Source organism: Camponotus floridanus, unplaced genomic scaffold (genome assembly GCF_003227725.1).
Source record: "Camponotus floridanus strain SB8 unplaced genomic scaffold, Cflo_v7.5 scaffold9, whole genome shotgun sequence".
NCBI classification, from domain to species: domain Eukaryota; kingdom Metazoa; phylum Arthropoda; class Insecta; order Hymenoptera; family Formicidae; genus Camponotus; species Camponotus floridanus.
Window position 1 is genome coordinate 642,695 of NW_020229860.1, and position 18,125 is coordinate 660,819.

The 18,125-nt window shown below is 32.8% G+C and overlaps 1 protein-coding gene across 2 annotated transcripts in view; it reads left to right on the top strand.

Moving 5' to 3' along the window:
• Positions 1 to 15: 15 nt before the first annotated feature.
• LOC105259299 (potassium voltage-gated channel protein Shab) overlaps positions 16 to 18,125 on the top strand; it is a 45,787-nt gene continuing 27,677 nt past the window's right edge. For both annotated transcript variants that reach the window (XM_025414875.1, XM_011271164.3), the window contains exons 1-3: positions 16 to 1,134; positions 10,680 to 11,526; positions 12,866 to 13,167. In XM_025414875.1, the coding sequence (XP_025270660.1) occupies positions 58 to 1,134; positions 10,680 to 11,526; positions 12,866 to 13,167 (2,226 nt within the window). In that variant the 5' untranslated portion in view covers positions 16 to 57. The remainder of the gene's footprint in view (positions 1,135 to 10,679; positions 11,527 to 12,865; positions 13,168 to 18,125) is intronic.

An 18,125-nucleotide genomic window follows, 5' to 3' on the forward strand; every position in this document is an offset into this window, starting at 1 on the left:
ATCGCCTTGCGATCGCGCTGGTGACCGACTTGAAACCGCCGTCGCTCGGCGCGTCCGATGCTGAACGAGAGACGGCTCGAGGACAACACACTGGCGGACGGGGAACGTAATGGTAGCGCCGTGGTCACCGGCCCGGCGCTCTCATCGTCGTCGCCGTCGTGTACGGTGCCCTACATCAGCACCGACCAGGGCTACGTGTTCGAGGGTGGCGGCTCGACGACGTTGCAGCAGCCCGGTGCAGCCGGTCGCGGGAACACCGACTGCACCGGTGGCGGAGGAGGTCTCGGGTTCGGCGCGTCGACAGGAGTTAGATCGGGGGGTGGGTTGAGTGGCGGGATAGGATACGGTGGAGTCGGTGCCGCGGGAATCGCAGAAATGGGAGGAGGAGGAGGAGGTGCAGGAGGAGGAGGGAGTGGTGGAGGAAGCACGAACAAGGAAGTCCGTTACGCTCCGTTTTCGTCGTCCGTAGGACCGATCGGTTCCGTGGCGCCGATAAATCTGCCGTCTCTACCGCCACCGCCACCGCCGCCGCCGCCGCCGCCGCCACCGCCGCCGCCGCCCCTGCCGCTGCAGATGCAGCAGCAACGTGCCTTCTCGAGGTCGATGACGTCCCTGCCGCCGGAGCCGTTCATGATCATGCGTTCGAAGGCGCTGAACCGGCGTGTCTCGATCAACGTCGGCGGCGTGAAGCACGAGGTGCTCTGGCGCACCCTCGAGCGATTGCCGCACACGCGTCTGGGCCGGCTACGGGACTGCAACACCCACGAGGCGATCACTGAGCTATGCGACGATTACTCCCTGATCGACAACGAGTACTTCTTTGATCGGCATCCCAAGTCTTTTAGCTCCATTCTCAACTTTTATCGCACCGGCAAGCTCCACCTGGTAGACGAGATGTGCGTGTTGGCGTTCAGCGACGATCTCGCGTACTGGGGCGTCGACGAGCTCTATCTAGAGAGCTGTTGCCAGCACAAGTATCATCAACGTAAAGAGCACGTGCACGAGGAAATGCGCAAAGAGGCGGAGTCGCTCCGGCAGCGCGAGGAGGAGGAATTCGGCGAGGGAAAGTGTGCCCAATATCAGAAGTGGCTGTGGGATCTTCTCGAGAAACCAACCACGTCCATCGCGGCAAGGGTAAGTTGCATCGAAACCGAATCACGTGCGCGCGAGCGCGCGCGCGCGCGCGAAAATGACACTTGACGCAGAGATCGCGAAACGTCGTGCATCGTTGCCCTCTTTGTCACGTGTGTAACTAGAATCTATATAACATATCCTTGAAAGAAAGTAAAGTGATCATGCAAACACATGCTTTGAATCGTTAGAAAATTATTTTTATTTTATTACTAAAAAATTCTCAAAAATTATAAATATTTTCCAAACTATTAATATTCAGTCGCACATTTTTAATAATTAACATATTTCAATATTATTTATTAAATAATTTTGATATTTTTTAACAGAATTTTAAGCATAAGTTTACTTTTCAATTTAATTCTTAGTATTTAATGAATATCTATCATGAATAATTTATTAAGAAAGACATACACGAGAGAGGGAATATCAGATTCAACTTATTGAAAAGCCGTTGTTGATCTTCAATTTCTTAACACAATTTTGTAGAATCGCGATTCGTTATCGGGAAACGATTGTTGAATTTGAGCCAAGAGGTCGAGTTGTCACAACAAGAACATTAATCGACCCTGATCAATTTAATTTATTTTAGACTCTTCTCTCTCTTTTTAAAGTGATTTTAACACGAGAAACTTGTGAGAAGAATATGGTAGAGAAACTAGAAGAATATAACTATGAGAATTTGAGAGTTTAGCGGATGATTATTTAAACAGCTCTAGTAAAGTCACACTGTTTTCATTTTATTGTCATGTTTTCGTACTACTTTCTGGCTCATTTTCATAGCTACGTTTTATCTACGACGTTGGGAAGTTGCCAAAACGAAATTACACTTGTTTGATACTTGTATAGAATATGTTTCTTGCATTAATTGCGTGTATCGACAATCTTAAAAAAATTTATTTACGCGATAAATTAAGTTGTGCTAAAAATTGCATTGCTAGCAATATATGACAGATTCCTGTCATATAAAAATCATCAATTTATATTACTTTAATATCTTAAGTAGTTTGCTTATGATTAATATATACATTTAGAAATGTACATACATATACGATTTTGTGTTGAATCTTTTTTTCCATTCATATTTATATAATATCTTTTTTATATTCAGTTTTATTGAATATTTTTTTCCTTTAAATATTTTATTTGGACTGTTATAATATTATGTCTATAGAGAATATATAAAATGCGCACATTTTTTATCATGCAAAAGAGGATATATTCAAAAGAGGATAATTTAAAGAATAACTATTTAGTAAATTTTTGATTAGAAAAACAAATAATGAGAGTATATTTAGTTCTAGTTTTTGTAAAAACTAAATATTTTAACATATGCTAATATTAAATTCTATATATCTATACAATATATTTTTATTTCAACAAAGAACAAAGAACAAAGTTGATTTTTTATTAATATTTTTATTTAATTTATGATATATAATATAGTCGATTGTATATATTATATCATAGAGTATGATGCTCGAGTCTATACTTAATTAATTATTGAAAGATGTTATTTTCACTGACACAGCAAATAAATGTGAGATTTTGTATCTTTTAATTATCCCCATATATACAATTAAAAATTCAATATTGTTACTACAATACGCGATGGCGCAGTTAAAGGAAAAATTAAATTAATCGATGTCATAACTGACTCTTTTCATCATTAAGTTTAGTATTTGCCTTTAACAAACTCGATAGCGTGATCTTCTCGTTATGGGAAACGATTCGCGACGTTTCTATTCTTATAAATAAAACTTTCCTTACGTCCGTCTTGCTAAGAAATGCGCGTTGGCGATTATTGTCGTAATCTCCTCATCCAATCGGACTTTTATCAGATCGTTATTTTTTTACGCGCATAAAATGATGGTTAAGGATCAATAAAGTCGTCGAACAGCACATATAATTTTGCACAAAACGTCTTTAAGGATGCGAGTCGATTTCTATGATATAATCCTGAAATTACACTTAAACTTTTTCGCTTATTATAAACACACTTTTCATCATCGACTTTCATTTGTATTTATTTACTTAACGATATATCCACACTTGCAGTTCTTTGCCGGAGCCTTAATTCGAGCAAAGGTATTATTAAATCGATATTACAGCATCGATTCAACGTAGCTCGTATTATATAGGCAAACAGATTAGAAAGAAGATATGACCTCGAATTCATATCATCGTCTTAGATCACTTCGCAAGACGCGCTCGATCGGCAGGTCGCAGTCGATTTTGCTGATATTCTGAGATAATGTATTTTTTTCGCGAATAAAAAATTTAATAAAATTATAATAAAAATTTTAATGTCATATAATTTTTATGATTAATATAATTAGATAGGATAATATAATTAGAATCATTTCTTAGAATATTAAAATACGTAAATATCAACATATATAAAAAATATCATTATTTAAATTAATATATCTTTATCGGAAAAGAATTATATCTAATAGTGATCACTTACTTGATATATAATCTTCTATTTATGATTATTACTAAATATATTATTATAATACATAAAGAAATAGTACGTGTTTAAAGCTAGACCCAGATTATAAAAATTTCAACTTTTCTAAAAAATCTAACATATTTTATACACATATATTTAAAAAATTAATCCAATTGAACATTTATTCTTCTAACTTATTCCTTTTATTACGAGTACTAATATGACATATTTTCCGATTCGCTTTGCTTAAGAAAAATAAATTACAAGTTATTATAAAAATGTCGATGAGAAAAGATACTTAAAGTAACTTAAAAAAATATTCGAGAAAATCTAAATAATAACACAGCCAAATCGAATTTACACGAGTCGATTGAGCGTAACTGGCATAATTCATAAATCAAATCGTAATTTTAGATTATTTTCTTTGGGATACTGATTAACATCATAGATAGTTGTACTTTGGCATTAACACATCTAGACAATTTAACATCAAATAACATATGTCCACTCTTACATTTTTAGTGTATGAGTAAGTATGCGCATACGATATCGTAGATTTTGGCAAATAACTTCCTGACCTTAATATCAATTTCTGTAATGTGTATTTTATTTCTAGGTGGTGTTGCCCAATACATGATATTAATCTGTCTCTCTCTTTTTCCCCTCTTATTGTAATTCAAGCTTTTAATCTATAATTTTCATATTGTATTCCAAGCATAACCGCCATGCCGTATAAATCGGCCATCGATGATAATGGGAGTGCTTTATACGCGATTACCAGGTATCACGTTGATTCTTTCTCGACACCGCTCCCTAAGCATTATTTAATGGTTTCGCTACCAGCGATTTCAATTCGACACCACAATCATATGTATATCTAAATATGCACGCGTGCCCTATGCACACTTATATAAAAACATAAATCTGTTTATATAATTTATTCATTTATTTATGGTACAAGTTTATATGATAGATAAATTTATATTTATGTGTTGAAATATGAAAATTTACATACAGGGTGTGCCAGATTTGCAACATTTCTTTTTATAATAAAATAATCTAACAAGTAAAGTAAGAAAAAGATACTGTTTTTTTTAAATAAAAATAGCAATATATTATAAGTTTTCAAAAGATTTTTTAAATATTTTAAATCTATTTATTTTATTCTTTTAAGCAAGATTAAAGACGATGACGAATTGTGTTTCAAGAGCGCAAATAGATTATAGCCTTTAGCTTTTCGATTAATCCGATAATCAATGAATGCATTTTCTCTCGAAAGAAAATGAATTTAGTTTTTTTTATTTATTAAAGTATTTAATGTCGCGGATCGAAAAATAACAATAAAATATAGTTTTTCTCTAAATTTATCATATAAATATTAATTTCGAATTTGTTAAAGAGGTGACAGAAAAGTGACTCTGAGACACCCAGTATAATTAATGAGTAACCAATATTAAATATGATATAACTAACGAGATGTATCATATTATATTATTAATACCGATCCGTTTTTATATCGAGTCCGATGTCGATATTCGTGTGTCACACTTTACGCCAGTATGACAAATATGAATTAAACAATGTACATCCTAGAACTATATACTTTCTCAGCTATGAAATTTTTAGATGATAAAAAATAAGAAATGTCATTTGTTTTAATATCAAATCATCGAACCATTGCAAATAATCGAAACGAAAAGATTTTCAGGAGAGAAAACTATCGCAACGCAAATAGTAACAAAATGTTATTTTTTTTTATTTAATTCTACATAGATCTTATTGCAATACAAGATTTTAACTTGTACCTTTGTACGAAGATATGGCTAAAAATCATAAAATTATAAAAAATGGTATCTAATACGAAGTTCAAAATTTTCTTCTTTTTCGTAATTTCGCACAAAGAAGATTAAATACCTGTAAATATCGAGAAAAAAAATATCTGGGACATCTTATAGTGTATTAGCTTAAATAACATTTACGTGCTGATGGCCTAAAGACAAGAACTTTGTACGTGTCGCGCCGAGAATCGATCGCGGACTCGACAATCAGTTTCATCGTTCACGAAAGAATCTTCTTGATTTAATAACAAGCGACACTTTATCTCACGAACGTACAATTTCCTCAATATATATACTTAACACACCACAAACAATACACATTGCACACTGTTGCTCCGAGATGAACTATTTTGTGCGGGGTTTTCACATTGCACCTGTGTTTTTCTCTCTAACTCTTAAAAAAATACAAGAATTTCCGAGAAAAATATCAATCATAATCTCTTTTCTTCCCTCACTTCCTTCTTCCCTCTAAAGTACCCTTATACTTATCCAAGATCATCCCTCAAGTCGCCTGAGTCGAACGATGTCGGCGTCCGACATCTTGAAATGGCTCCCTAACTACGGTTTCTGTTGCCCTTATCTCGCTGCACGCCCGTATGATAACGGCTGCGGCAAAATGCTGCTTCCGTAAGCTGATACACACACATTGCACCGCACTGGTGCATCAATTTTCATCCGCCGAGACAGATTTTCTCTATTCTCTCGGGACCCTTTCTCGTCTTTCGTCTCTAGACGTGTTCCCTTTAATCGGCTTATCAATATTACAGAAATATTGATCTGAGCCAAGTATATTTAGAGTACGTAAGAGGTCATAACACTATAATACAATTGCCGACGAGTATACCCTTCAGCCGTGATCCGCTGGTCTCTTGAGAATATTATGAAATGTCGCGACAATGTATGATATTTGCGCATAGATTTGTGCGAATACTATTGATCGTTTTAATCATTATAAATAAATTATATCTCATTATATAATTAAGTATATTAATAAGTACATTAATGTTTGTGAAAGTAAAGTAATTTTGCAACTCGAAAAAATAATAAGATAGATTGTTTTGTTAATTCCTGTCAAATTTTTTATGTATTTATACATAATTTGATTTGATTATGTAAATCTTAAAAATTATGTTTTACAAAATTTTATTTCGTATAATATATATTGTATTTATAAATGACTTTGGAAATATCCATTTTGTTAAAGTAAATATGCGATTGTAAAATATTGGAATTAAAATAAATTATTGAATTGAATATTTATAAATTCGTGAAGTCAAATTTGCATATTAGATTTTAAATCTGTTGTATAGATTTTTATTAAGTCTATCATGGTATACTGTGTATATATACATATATTTATTTAGAAAATGTTTCAGAGATTGATGTTATGTATGCATCAAATTGAAGACTAGTTTTTCTCAGATGTAAAATTGTTTATAAAATACTTGGTAATTGATAATTTGTATTTCCGTGTATTCGTACAAATCTTCACACTATATTAAAGATTCATTGTATTGATGAATATAGACTTCCATTATTTTCTACACGTGGCTGGAGCAATTATTTGATGACTAATAAAAGCTAATATTACTTCGTAATATTAAAATATTTTGAAATTGATTAACGTATGTTATGTTCCTAGACGAATAGCTTAATTAATAGCTATATTAATAAACTATTCGCATACATTTGTTAAAATTAATCAAATCATAGCATTTCCCTGCGTTTTAAAATGCATTGAATGCAAAACTTTTTTAATTGCTAAACTAAATCTCATTATATGCTTGATATGTATGTTTTTTATTGAAAATTGCATGACTATAATATGTATGATATAAGTGTATAATACAAGTGATTATAGACTAATATACATAATTATTATAACTATAAATATATATAAAAAATTAATTTGTAAACTACAAAAATATATATTATTATTACTGCTATATATATCTACATACATATATAATTAAACTATTATATTATTATTATAATAATGATATTTTATTACTCTGTATTTTGACACTTTTACTTATATTATAGTCAGGCAAAAAGAAGAATTTATACATGATTGATATTGCGTGATTTTTTTAAGTTTTATTACATATAACAAGTGAAATTATTAAAAGACGATTGCAAACATCATACGTTACGCGGCTGAATGATATACTTGTCCGAATAATAATTGTAACTATAATGTATATATGTATTTTTCGGGGGACCGCTGCACTTTAATTTAAATAATATGTATGAATTTTCGATTTTTGTCCGCCTTTTTTGTCCGCTTACTCAATCTATCTCGGCTTCTTCTACTCAATATTGTTATAAATGGAAAGAAACAACTCGCACGAACTCGCTTTACTGCACAATACTATCGAGTTCCGTTCCGCACACAGAGTACACTGCACGCACTTGCTTTACACTTGTCGTCACTATTAACACGTATATATACACGCACACACATATATATGCATTTTATTGTACATTCCTTTCGGAAACATTAATTTTAATACCATCTCTCTCATTCGAAATTTCCCAAATAATTTACTGTTTAATCCTTTGCTGTAACATATTGAAACGAACATTTCTTCTGACAATTTTTAAGTTTTTTAATATTTGAAAAAATCAATATAATATTGATAAATTTCTTAAAATTTTCATAAAATTTCTCAAATGTGATTACTTTTAATTGTTAATACTAAAATTAAAAGAATATTTAATGATAACAATCATTACGGAAATTAATGTTGGATCGCAAAGGGTTAAAATGTAGCAAATCTATTTTTCTCCCTTCGCTGTTTTTTTTTAACTTTTGCTTACGAGATAGTATATTTGGGGCAATCTGAATTAAAGTATATATGATTTTTATAGAGTTTTAGCCTTCCACATTTTATATGATTTTAAATTTTTTTACGTGATTTTTTTCTCCAAAAAGAACATTAAAAAGTGCAGAATCAAATGTGTAATAAATTATCTATTCTTTCTTAAGTATTTTTGTTAAATCCTTGTCAAATTTTTTTATACATACAACATAATATAGTAATAACAATTGAAGAGAGTGAATTAAATTTGATATAAAAACTACGTTTTCTTTCTTATATTTTTATTTACATAAAATACTTTTTTTTCAAAAATCTCTAATATTTATCTAGACCAATATTTAACTACTACGTCTTATATTTATTACGTTATTTTTCAAGAAATGAATGTATAGTCATATAAATAACTATATAAAGCTAATAAATTTGTTGATTTGCTCCCGAATATACGCACTTCCCTTATTTATTTGCGAAGCAAATAAATATTGCAAAGCAAGCTCCTTGGTATCTTATGTTGAGTAATCTCATGTTTTCGCTGAGTCCTCAAAGCGACGAATTGATTTCGCATTGTAGCGATTGCACTAGCGTGAAAGTAGAATGGTAATAGGGAAGGGGGTGTGTGTGTGTAAAAACCGAAGGAGGGACGGGGAAAATAGTACGAGTTGGTGACCTCTCGAAAAACAAGGACACGTGGGATTCAGGTCGGGCAAGGGAGCGGGGTTTTGAAGGGACACAGATGTACTTTTATACGCTGACCGAACAATACAATAAAAATTGTGTGAGTCGAGCGACGTCGGGCAGACTGCGTTTAAACGACGAGACCCGATAACGAGGCTGTGTTGCGTCATACATTTTTACGATCCATTCCCTGTTACCAAATCGATCGTTCAGTTTCGCAGAAGCATCAGCGTGACATTACGTTCTTCTTTGTTTGTGGTGGTTACCGCTTGGTCAGGGTTGCGTTTGCTATCTCGATGGTTTCTCTCTCTCTTTCTCTTTCTCTGTGCTGGTTTCGCGAAGGTTTACTTTGTATTGCAAGAATCCTTCAAGCTCAATGAATTCCGCACTCATTTATCGTGCTATTTCTCCCAATCAAACGTGCAGGGAAGCGCAAGTTTGTATTTGGAGTTAAATAATCACCCGACAAATAGTATTTCCTTAACGATGTTAGGTGTTAATTGAGCAGTAGTATTATTCATCAGCAAGCTTCAATTCTAGGAAATATCGTAGTGGCTTTAACTAACAATGTTTTCATATAAAATAGAATTACGAGATGTAGAAGAAATGACGCGTTAATTATTATAGTCGTTCAATATATTCATGTAAAAATTATGCTACATGTCGTATGTAAATATTATATAATGTACAACAAAAATACTCAGAGAATTGCTTTCTGTGTATCGCTATGGTGTATCGCTTGCTTTACAGTATAAATATACAGTGTAATATATGCCAAAAAATTATATATTAATACATACATATATGTATGTATATTTGCTTCTAATGTATCGCTTTAAAAACGTTTTAATCGTTACTTCCATTAGCTTCGTATTTTATTGTATTATACTCTGTCGCGCAGTGAGAGCTTTAATTTTTTTTCCATCACAATTATATCGCTTGTGAAATATTCAGCGATGACTGAATTTTTATCATGTTTTTGATTCTGTGTATTTATTATCTTAATAGAATCGAATATATATTTTTTTTATCTGCAATGCTTTCTTCAGCCAAATTTATGGTGTCGCGTGGTCTAAAAAATTTATAATTGACACTGATTATGTCGAGATTTCAGGGAAAAATTGTATTCGAATTATTCCATACATCTTAGCAATGTGTCTATTGTTCATCACGATAGTAGTTCGTACGAGTTGATCGTAGAGGCTAGAATGTAGGCAAGTTATTTATTATCCTTCACTCTGTTTTAATATAGACGATAAGAGCAGTATATTATATATATATATATAAATATATACATGTGAGATTAACAAAAGTAAAGCAATATTGCAAGAGCGAGTGCGCGATATCGAAAAATTATTTATTATTTTTTTCTCCGATGAACAATCGTCGAGATATCATAAGCTAAAGAATTTGTGACACAGCATATCTTTTTATATCATTTCATATCTTTTTCACAACAATCGAGATTTTAATTAAATCTTAATAATTTCTAACGATATCTCGAAATTATTGATCGGAGGAAGAAACCATAAAAGACTTTTCGACTCGCTTGGATCCAGATATACGCCATTGCAATAGTGCTTCGCAACTTTTATTAATACTGTGTGTATATATTATAAGTACTCCGATAGATTCGATAAAGACGAACGAGAAAAAAACAAAGAAAAAAATATTAAGAGAGGAAAGTATTTTACACGTAGACCAAATAATTCGCGATTGATTAGCTCCGTTTGATCGGTTGACTCGTCGCTTTTCCAGGTGATAGCTGTGATATCAATACTCTTTATTGTGCTTTCGACGATCGCATTAACTCTCAACACCATTCCTAGTATGCAAGTGACTGACGAAAAGGGGATCTTTCAAGATAATCCGCAGTTCGCTTACGTGGAGGCTGTGTGCATCTCGTGGTTCACTCTTGAGTACTTGCTTAGGTTCAGTGCTTCACCGGACAAGTGGAAATTCTTCAAGGGCGGTCTTAACGTGATCGATCTGCTGGCGATACTGCCATACTTCGTATCTCTGTTCCTGGTCGAGACGAACAAGAACGCGAACGACCAGTTCCAGGACGTGCGCAGGGTAGTGCAAATCTTTCGTATAATGCGGATCCTGAGGATTCTGAAGCTGGCCCGCCACTCGACCGGGTTACAGAGCCTTGGCTTTACCTTACGTAACTCGTACAAAGAGTTGGGCCTGCTGATGCTCTTCCTGGCGATGGGTGTCCTTATATTCTCGAGCCTCGCCTACTTCGCCGAGAAGGAGGAGCCCGGGACCAAATTCATAAGCATTCCAGAAACCTTTTGGTGGGCAGGCATCACAATGACCACCGTCGGATACGGCGACATCTACCCCACGACCCCGCTCGGCAAGGTGATCGGCAGTGTGTGTTGTATATGTGGTGTCCTGGTAATCGCGTTGCCCATTCCCATTATCGTCAACAACTTCGCCGAATTCTACAAAAACCAGATGAGACGAGAGAAGGCCATCAAAAGGCGGGAGGCCCTTGAGAGGGCCAAGCGGGAGGGCAGCATCGTGTCCTTCCATCACATCAACCTGAGAGACGCCTTCGCCAAGAGCATGGACCTCATCGACGTCATCGTCGACACCGGTAAGCGACGGATCGATGCGCTCGCGGAGGATATCTGCAATCTGCTTTGTGTCACGACGTGCTTCGCGTCGCCGACTTATCAAACTCGGCCTCGACCCGAGATCATCGTCACGGCTCTGAGAGCCAATTTGCCGAATGGCATGCGCATCGTCCTATTTCTTACAATTAGCTATTATTTTCTCTCTCTTTCTCTCTTTCTCTCCTCTTTCCTCAATCTTGCCTCAATCGCGATATCGCGAGATGGGGTGGGCTCGTGTTCGTAAAGTTAATTCCGTGATGCATCATCTCGATTTCGACATTTTTACATTTACATTTTAAATCATTATTACAAAATTAATTCACGATTCGACAACCCTGATTCGCACATTCGTGTAATAAGTAACATCCGGCGCGGGAGAAAGGTAAAGGGCGCATGCAAACTCTGAAATTTATCGTAATTGGATTATACTATTATCACGATTGCGCGGATAATAGGCATCCTCCTTTCCCTAGATCGCAGTATATTATTAACTCACTTCTCAATAGCGCCGAGTACATATATATATATACTGCCATACTGCCCTATATAATCTTTAATCTCCCCTTACTTCCTAAAAACCTGTAATTAGTATCAGTATTATTTAACGAAAACACACCTTTCGATAGATATCTATACAAATAAACAATTTTTATTTATCCTTTTGATAAAATTTTTTTAAAGCTTTCACAATCTCTCCCCAAGTAACTTTAAATTATTTTAAATTGAAAAAATTCTCAAAATTGTTTTTTCTTGTTTCAGTTTTTACAGTTCTTTTTTTGAAGAAAATATATTAAAGTATATTAAAGATGAAAATTTAATGAATTTTGACGTCTGTAGATAATTTATTTTCACTCTTAAAAATTATATCAAAACAAACATATAGATTTAGTTTTATTTATAATAATTAATAATTTGTAACTAGTGAATTGTTACAAATTAATCACAACTTATTCTATCATTAATAGATTATTTATGTCATGTTACATCGAGCTAGCTATTTTAAGCCCTATTTAAATTAACGCGTTGGATTTTCCACAAATTCGACAAATCAAATAATGATAATTGCTGATAATATATAAAATATTTAAAATTACACGTATATCTCTCTCCTTTATTTTGTCTTTTTTTCATTTTTCCTACGAATTTATATATTAGCAATTTAAATTAATGAATAAATACATTATAAAAAAAAATAATTTTCTTTTAATGAATGGCATTCGCCCTCTTCTTTTCGACATCCCAAGTTCATTCGCTCGAAGTTCATTCAGCGATTTGCTTCTCGCCCATAGCGAACAACACAGACCCTGAACCTGTTTTCAGGTCATAACATGTCCGGGGTGGATGGTAACAGTACAGAGGGGGAGTCCGCGTGTGGCCGCGGACCCGCTCAGACCGGGCCCGGTTGTTACCGCAATTACGAACATTACAGCCTGTCGCGACATCGGCGCAGCGTGTCCAACGCCTGCTTCCCAAACTTGCCCAACGATCTGCCCGCTACGCCCGACAGTCCGAATCGTCGGCTGCTCGACTTCGCTCAGAGCGTAACAGGTGCCCAGAACGATGATTACTATCAAGATGAGGTACCGGCGCAGCACGCCAACCAAGGGAATATCACGTCTAGCGTAAGTCCCACGTGGAATGTGCGCACATATGGACACTCGCGTGTACTCATTGTATGGCGCGTATGACGAGTTGATTCGCAATGATGCCGATTGATTTGTGTGACTCGAGAGCCAGCATTAATTGGACTTTAACAAGGCTAGACTATTTTTACTTCTTGAGAATAGGGAAAATAAAAATTTCTTGAACGAAAATTTCTTGCTACATGCGTTATTATTTTTAATTTATGTATATAATTAAACATGGAATATAAATGCGCACAATTTATAGTAACATTAAAATTAACATACTCTTATATATATATATTTTATTATTTTTTCCTTTAAATGATATAAAAAGTATGTAAAGCGAGATTTAAAAAAAGGTGAAATCTATTATTTTTTTCTTACTGAAAAAAGAAATACATTTTCTTCTTTTATTTAAAGTAATGAATGACTCGGCAACAGAAATCTGAATCATCCCATACGCGCATACATAGAGATTAATGACGATTGCACTGGATGCTCGATCGCGCCAGTAGTAATGACGTGCGTTTAATCAGACGGAGCTGTAGCCGCCACTGGATTGCCAATGCAACCTTTTGCGCGCAATATGTTTATCTTATTTTAAATTATATACATATATATACAAAATTCTCACATATTGAGAAATATAGTACTTTATGGAACATACACGAATATATTTATCTAGAAAAATACATGATATTATTACATAACATTATTTAAATTAAAGGTCTTAAAGTCTTTCCTTTAATGTGTTTAAATTATATAAATAATATTATAATAGAATATTAAAATGATAGAGAAATTCTCTTTATTTTGTAATTTTGCAAATTTTAACAAACATTAAAGTTTCAAAGATTTAATTATTATTTATATGTCTTAGAATTTATCTGTTTCACTCTTGTTACTACAGATACGCATCCACTGCAATCGCGATAATGAAAATCAGTTCATACTCGTCGAAATCGTGTAACTCTAGAAAACGTTTTTATTTTTATTTTTTATATTTTTTATATCGTGCAAACTGTTGCGTAACAATAAGACGACGAGGTTGAACGCGTTTAATGTGGGCAACCTACTTCTTTTTTTTACGTATATACAAAGGAAGCACGTCGAGCACACCCCGTTCCTACCCTCAATGCGATCGTGGTTAGACGTTAATTATTTGTGAACCAACTATTTTTTTTCACCAATGCGAGTATTCCATAAATAGTAATTATGCTGTTTACTAATATTTATTGATGAAAATTAATCGAAGTGAAAAAGTTTTGCTCGAATGCTTTTGATTTAAAATGGAAGATTTAAAATAGTCGTCGATTTTTAAATCATATGATGTCATATGATGTTACTAATGTATTGTATTAATCAATTAAAATTGATTGATCGATACACATTTGTAACATCGTTTATGACATCATATGACATTGTATGACACAAGAGAAAATAATTGATCTATCGGAATATTTTATTCAGTTCAAATTTTATTATAAAATACGTTACATTTTATTGTGAAATATATTCTCGAGAGAGGATAATTTACAATTTACATCAAAAGTAAACTTAAAACAATATTTATGAAGACGATCATTATCTCTTCATTTCTTCATCTTTTTCACTCGTGTTATATAATAATCTTCGAATAATTTTCTTATTGATTATTTCAGAAAATCCATTTTCGCTACGGTAGGATCCTAAACATATTTTACGAAAGTATATAAGTAATCCAACATTTTACTAAATAATCTTGCTAATTTCTAACATAGTTTCTTTTTTAGAGAGAAGTTGTATAGGTATAATTTTTTAAGTATAACATATACATATTAATTAAATTTAGAGGAATTGAACATTTGGTGAATAATTGTAATGTAGATAATAATAATTGTCGACCACATATGATTAATAGCTTGTTAAATGTACCCTATAAGTAGTCTGTTTCCGCTAAGTAGTTTTGAACAGCACATGAAAATTGCAAACCCTAAAATTCTCTGCTGTACTATAAAGTAGCGATTTTCAATTAATAAAGGAAGAAAAAGAAGTTCATAAAAGTGATTAAAATTCAAATATATATAAATAAAGAAAACAAATTATACTAAAAAAACAAATGCTGTAAAAAAACTATATTTTAATGTAATAGCATGCAAGCATTAGTTGAAAGCAAACTGGCGTCTTTTCAAATTTTAATAATCTTTTGTTTATTTTCATAATTACTAAATATTTTACTATTACGATGGCAAATATATATTCATCCAAACATATATGTCATACATTGTAATCATAATTCGTATACAATGTTTGTACAATGTTGTAACATATTTTAAAATTTTGACAATACATTTTGTTTTTTAGCTCAGTAAAAAAACAATACACATTTTTTTCCTTCAAATTTAACAATTTTTTAAATTTAACAGTTTTTAAAATTTTTTTAAAAATCTCAGAGTTTACAATAAAAATATCATACCAAGAAAGTTGAAAGATCGGAAAAAGATTGGGAATCGCTGCTGCAGAGCTACGCGCTCGATGTGATTTTTTTGTCTATTATACACACTTGTTTTTGCCCCGGTATATATCGATCGAACCATGCCAATTGTGTGCGATTTCCTCTTTCGTAACCGGTGAAACCCCCGCCGGCAATATTGAGTTCACAAGTTTGGTGCACGATTTCCGCGAGTCGAGTAAATATTTCATCGGGATGGCGTTGGGCGGAGTTCTTTGTCGTATGTATCGCTTATTATTTCATATTCTCGCACGGAAGCTCCTCGTGCCTTTGCCGGAAAAATATTTACTCCGAAAGACAAATACATAAGACGTATATGCTTGCGCGTGGAGTCGGGCAGAACGTCTTCATGGAAAATTTTACTTCATTTTTTATAATCGTTTTTCTTTTATAACAAAAAATAACATATAATAACTAAAATATATAATAATATAAAAAAAATCATATATCATGATAATATCATCATATCATTATATATTGCTTCTCTTCTAACTTATCACTTTTAGCTGTATTTTTAATCTGTAATTTTTATCGTTACGAGAAAAAAAGCAATGTGTGATTTTATACTTTAACGCAGCAGTATATATGATATTTAACAATTTTGTATAGAGAAATTAATATACCGCGAATAGCGTCAAAAACTGACGCTTTTTGCATAATATCTGTTTGCATAATTGTTTCCATATCGCTCTATGCGATGCATATCGCTTAATTGAAAAGGTTACGATCTGCCATATAAGATAGAGACGCAACGTAAAAACATGTATCTGTCCCCAACTTTATCGATCGCAAGTCCTACATTCATTCAATGCGGTGGCTGCTTCACTTATTTATAATTACTGAAATATAAATTATTCAAGATTTTTTTTTCTTTAATTTCATTGATGTCGCACAGTAATAGTGCCTTTCAAGTAATTTATCAGAGCAATAAATTTAAACATCTCACATTATATCAGAACTTTTTTATATAATTTAGCTAAAATGTTTTAGAATGAAAAATTGTAATATCATCTTCAAAAATCTTTTTCATTAACAATATGTAACGTTAAATAAACAAATAATTCTATATCTTTTTTCCCATCATTTGTCACTAATTGACTATATACAATTTTATGTAGTATAATCATAATAATTCAGCTGTTAATTCAATAATTGAACTGTTAAGCGTTACTATACATATTTATATCAATAGTGTTCACATCAATTCGTTCGCGAATCTAATTATATCTTATATCTAACATCATGCAGGTGATTAATTAATTCAATTTTTTTCGATCAGTAATATATTAATTAGACAGCTACACGCCACGCCATTTAATTGAGTTCAGTCGCGTTCCGTAAATATTACAAGCTGTTAATTATCACTTATGTAAAATGTATCTATAATATAAATATATATATATATATATATATATATATATATATATATATAATGTATATTTATGATGCATTATATCGAAAGACTATTTGGAGAAACTCTCTCGCGTGAATTGGACTTGCGATGACTTGGCTACAGTTGGGTTCAGATACATAAAACAGAGGTTTGCGCAATGTTTCGTTTTCAAGCCAAATTTGACGCGTAGACTGTCTACGAGTTCTTTATGATTCATTTTTGCTCTCTACATACAATCTTTCTCTATCGGACGACCTTCGCCCAATGTTTTTCAGTTCGCGAGCGAACCGACGATACGCGGAGCCCGAAAGAACGATATAATATATCGAAAAAAAATTCCATGGATGCTGGAACAATTAAATTTAATTATTAATTCTGATTAAATTTATAATTAATAAAAAATGTTCATTTTTAAATTTGTGCCAGTTATAGTGTTTACAGTAATATAATAAATTCGAGAACAAATTTGTATAACATATTGTTAATCACTTTATAAATTGTATAGAATCCAACGAGTGCCTTTAATAAACAATATTGTTAACAATTTTTGTACTAAACTGTTGGGAAAAATTTCTTATTCCAGCTTCTTTGGATGTTTTCTTTTCTTGACAACTTTGACTCTTTTCGCTACTCTTTTCGAAAGATAATGACGTTTTTACCTATTTAAAACGATGATGCTGATGACGATCACAACGCGCTCATTTGTTTGAATTCGTTTATCATTTCGTTAATAAATGATATTTGCTCTTGAGACATGAAATAAAATATACAAATCTCGATCTAGTTATTATACTATATTTATTCAAACATCAAAAACAAATAAATAAATATAGTATCGATATTATAAATGTATAAATTTTCTCGATAGAATACTTACATTACTTGTCACATATATTATTTTATTAATATTGTACACAGAAAATATTGTAAATTTCTATCTTTTCATTACTTACTCTTTGATTTAATGACATTTAGTTTCCATTTTTCATAATATTACAACTTTTTAAATATATTTTAATAACTAAATTTTAAATTATAAGGTTTTCTTTTATGAAACGTAAATTGATCTCT